Here is a 4,767-nt window from a genome sequence, read left to right on the forward strand (position 1 = left end):
CCCAACAAAAAAGAAATGTTCAAGAACTACTAGTACCACCCTTCCGCCTCCTCCTTCTCTGTCCTCTGTTATCATCCCCTCATTTCTGCCTCCTCAAGGGCCAAACAAACACCAGGAGTAAATAGCCTGAAGGCTGAATCAAAACGCCACTGTGAAATGGCTGCAGCAAGGTCAGGCTGTAATTCCATTGCTCATGAATGGGGGCTGATTCTTTCACAGTAGGGACAGGAGGGAACCCAGCGATTTGCTCACTGTGAGTCAAATGAAAACCGCTACCCCTATTATTGACTGGCAGAAGTTCCACCCACGCCGGAGTAGGCCGACCGCACGTACGGGTTAAGGACTGGGGTATACTGCCCGTAGTATTCAGTTTTCTATATATATAGTATATATATAGTATAGTATATATATAGTATACATTTTCATTGTGTATCCTTTGGGAAATACAGTGCCAGTGTTAAACCAGAACAAATAAAGTATGAATTATTTTCCTTTATTAATATGCGGATATGCAGTACCTGTCAAAAGTTTGGACACACCTTGCCAAGAGTGTGCAAAGCTGTCATCAAAGCAAAAGGTGTCTACTTTGAAGAATCTAAAATATAAAACATATTCTGGTTTGTTGAACACTTTTTTGTTTAGTAAATAATCCCATATGTGTTCCTTCATAGTTTTGATGTCTTCAATATTAATCTACAATGTAGAAAATAATAAAAAAATAAAATAAAACCATTGAATGAGAAGGTGTGTCCAAACTTTTGACTGGTACCTCATGTCAAAGACAAATATGAATATGCTGATAATCACGTATCAATCCTAGGGATTTTAATCTGTTTCAAAATTAAATGAAGTAAATCAATCTTCAAATAAAAGTATTCAAAGGACATAGTGTTTGCTAAGCGTACTATTCAGTAACACACATGCCTAATCAGTATGCATGTACATTTCACTCTCTGGGCCATGGGCATGCAGCTGTATGTGGGTCTATATCAAAAGGTCGAAGGTTAGAAGTCAGGGTTCGCTTGTTGCCTACCTCAGTGAGTGCACTCGTTTCTCATCTCCCCCGCAGCTCTCGGTGTCATGTGACCGGGCAGGTTACACTCCAGTTGCAGTGCTCTCACAGACAGTGCCTGGAGGGCCGGCCGCATAAATGAATAGCAACTCAGGAGCCGAGGGGACACTTTGTGGAAGTCTGACAGTATTGTCATATAGTCTCGCTGCTGGTTTTTTTTTTTGGTGATAGAAACAAGATTTAAAAAAAAAAAAAAAGAGAGGCTTTTTCCTCACTACTCTACCCCTCTCTACCCCTCTCTACCCCTCTCTACCCCTCTCTACCCCACTCTACCCCTCTCTACCCCCTCTCTACCCCCTCTCTACCCCTTTCTACCCCTCTCTACCCCTCTCTATCCCTCTTTACCCCTCTCTACCCCTCTCTACCCCTCTCTCTCCCTCTCTTCCAGATCGAGGGTTAAGCTACTGTGTGTAAACACAAACAAAGAGTGCTCGTTTGATCAAATAGCTGTGATTAAGACCCCCGTGCTGATGCAACAACATTTGTATCAGCTGCTGCGTCTTGATTATGTTCTATTTGCTGGGCTTGCACAACATCCCCCGTCTCAGAGAGAGAGAGAGAGAGAGAGAGAGGGAGGGAGGGAGGGAGGGAGGGAGGGAGGGAGGAGAGAGGAGAGATAGAGAGAGAGAGAGAGGGAGGGAGGGAGGGAGAGAGGGAGAGAGAGAGAGAGAGAGAGAGAGAGAGATTTCCCATGGTGTGTGTTTAGTTCACTTCCATTATGAGGAAAAGGAGAGAGTAGCACATTGCCCTGGAGCAGAACGTGGTGCTGTAGTGAAATGACAATAGAGTGCACTCTGTATCGATCCCTCCACTAACACTCCCCCTAGTCCCCCACCCATCCCCTCTCCTCCCCTCTCCTCCATTCCTCCACCTCACTCATTCACCCACACGCTCTCTCCCTCCCTCATTCACATTCCTTTGATCCAGCTTCCGTCTGCCCCCTTTCAGTCACTGTTCCTCGACCTAGCTACCTCCTCCTCCTCCTCCTGCTCCCTTCTTCTCCTCCTGTCAGTCCTGCCTCTCCTTTGACTCCAGGTGACTGTGAGAAGCCCCTGTCTTTCTTTCTTTCTTTTTTTCGTTCTGTCTCTCTCTCTCTCTCTCTCTCTCTTCCCACAGGTTTTTCTGTGGGGATCTGTTACTGTTTTTAGGCTTCCTCTAATCAGTCTCTCTACCTCTCTACCTGTCTCTGTGTGTGTGTGTGTGTCTGTCAATGAGGTGTGTGTTAGTATTCAGGTAGGGCCTTAGCTCCCTACCCCACCCCCCCCCCCCCTCCCCACCCCCCCCACCCCACTGGAGGATCCTACCTCTCCAACTAGGATTTCTCTGTCAAGAGCAGGGGAGGCTGGTGTAGGTAGAAACCGGAGGACGGGCCCATTGTGATGCATTACAATGACCCCGTCCTCCCATTTCCACCTCCACCAGAGACACTCTCGATAACCAGAGTCACGGCCATTTTCCCTCCTCTTCCCTAGCAGCCTGGTGTCTACTGAACCCATGTCTGTCAGTACAACAGTTAATCTCAATTAGATTGCATTTGCTCTCCCTCCCCCTCCCCTCTCGAATTCCCTCTTCCCTTTTCACTGCTTCCTCTGCGTTTCCCCCACTCTTTTCTCAAATTGAAATGCAGGCTTTTGTTGCCTCTGTCCATCCCCTTGGCTCCCTTCTACACCCACCCTGTGTACCCTAATCCCCCGTAAGAAGAGGGTTTGTATGAAAATTGTGTTTACAGCAGTGGAGGCTGGTGGAGGTAGAAATCGGAGGACGGGCTCGTCGTAACGCACGGAACGGAATGAGGAACGATCTCAAACATGTGTTTGATACCATTCCTCATTGCATTCCATGCATTCCATTACAATGAGCCCGTCCTCCGATTTCTACCTCCACCAGCCTCCCCTGGTTTACAGCTTTACTGTCATGGTCTATTGCTTTATATGGATGGTTGTGATTGAATGAACTGATGCATGCACTGTGTGAATGATGCCTGTGTGTTTATTGATTGAGTCACGGAGAGGTCAAAGGTGAGAGGTCAGAGGTGAGAGGTGAGGTGCGGTCCTGAGTGACACTCTGTCCCTAACTGGAGGATGCCTGTTTTGTCACCCCCTGCAGCCCTGGAGACCGCCTCCCCTCACTTGCCTCCCCCTCTAATATGACTGTCTCTCTCTCTTTCTCTCCCCCTCTCCCTCTTTCTCTCTCTCTTTCTCTCTCCCAAATGTGACTCTCTCTCCGACTCTGTCTTTCTCTCCCTCTCTCGCCTCTGTCCTCCTCCTCCTCCTTCACCAATCTTAATACCATCTGTTTCCTCATTTTTTTAACCTGCCATCCTCATCTCACCTGTTCTGTGCTAACACTCTCCCTCACACCCCCTCCTCCCTCTCACCCTCACACTCCCTTTCCTCCTGAAGTGACTCTCCTCTCCTCCCCTCTTCCCACTCCTCTCCACAGGGCCCCGCCCACGCCTCCACGGACCCGTCCAAGATGAAGGCCGCCTCCTCAGAAAAGAAGAAGCAGGAGTCGCGCAAGGATAAGAAATAGGATACGGGGGGCAGAGAGCTAGACCCCCAGACCCACACAGCCCAGCCCACAGCATTGAGACAGACAGGGGGGGGGAGGGGGGGATTCACCCAAGGGGCCGGCCAGGGTTCTCATGACCATCGAGCTGGAGCTCAGCAGGGGGGGGAAAGAGGGGAAGGAGGGTGCGGGTGGGTCTATCAAATCAGCCAACTTCCTGTCCCAGCTTGCCAAAAAACTGACCCTCAAATAAGTGAATGAGGCGGGGGGGGGGGGATGGGGGGGAGGGAGGGAGGGAGGGGGAGAGGGGGGGGGGATAGGGGTGTCAGGATCATACAAGAGGGGAGCAGGAGGATCTAAAAGAGTTTGTCCCATGACACTCAACCTAGAACCCGTCACACCCATGAGGCTCTAGGCTTTCAAAGGGCACGTTGCCAAGTTTCCTCGTCCCTCCGGGCGAACTTAGCGGCCGGCGGGTAATGATTTCAAACGTGATAACTCCATCAACCAAACCAAAGGAAACTCCCCCAACTCTGCCTACTCCTGTCAGGTCATGAAACATGCCATTTGAACCAAAAGCTTCTCCGTCTGCCGGCTTGATAACAAAATCTGAAAAAGCTATTCCCAAGCGTGCCTTTTATTCTGACATCCAAGATGTGATGCGTGCCAGTCACGCTTTCCACCACGTCCGTCACACTCCACGGAGCCTTGGCTGCAGGGACAACCCAATTTGTTCTTTTTGAGATGATGTGTCAAACTCTGACTTTCTCTTCACGCTGATCCTTTCTTCTTCTTCTCCTGGTTTCTTTTTCCCATTCCCCATTTCAATGTGACCCCTTTTCTACTCTTTTCTGACTCTTCCTCATTCCAAAAATGATAGAAGTGCTCTTTTGTAAACGTTATTATGCTAACCCCTCACATCCTCTCTTCTTTCCTTCTCTTTTTTTTCTCTCTCTCTCTCTCTCTCTTTCTCTTTCTTCCTCTCTATCATTTCCTCTCTCTCTTTCTTTCTCTCCTATAGATTTTCTGAGTCTTATTCCCCAAGGGTCTGACTGCTACCTGCATTGGTTCCACTGTCCCTAGTCCTCCTTTACCCTGCCTGTTGCAGTTACCACTATTTTGCATGATCTCCCCCCCTCTATCAAAACTGCAGTGACCACTATTTTGCATGATCTCCTTCCCTCCTT

At 48.9% G+C, this 4,767-nt stretch overlaps 1 protein-coding gene across 3 annotated transcripts in view; it reads left to right on the top strand.

Moving 5' to 3' along the window:
- Positions 1-3,819, top strand: part of mpz (myelin protein zero) — a 9,089-nt gene extending 5,270 nt beyond the window's left edge. For 2 of the 3 annotated variants that reach the window (XM_083690678.1, XM_083690679.1), the window contains exon 6: positions 3,515-3,819. In XM_083690678.1, coding sequence (XP_083546804.1) covers positions 3,515-3,604 — 90 coding nt within the window. In that variant the 3' untranslated portion in view covers positions 3,605-3,819. Of the gene's footprint in view, positions 1-3,178; positions 3,291-3,514 lie in introns of those variants that run through there. The other variant, XM_083690680.1, reaches the window with a different exon arrangement.
- The last annotated feature ends 948 nt before the right edge of the window (positions 3,820-4,767 follow it).

This window comes from Argentina silus (assembly GCF_951799395.1).
Source record: "Argentina silus genome assembly, chromosome: 18".
In the NCBI taxonomy this organism is placed as follows: Eukaryota; Metazoa; Chordata; class Actinopteri; order Argentiniformes; family Argentinidae; genus Argentina; species Argentina silus.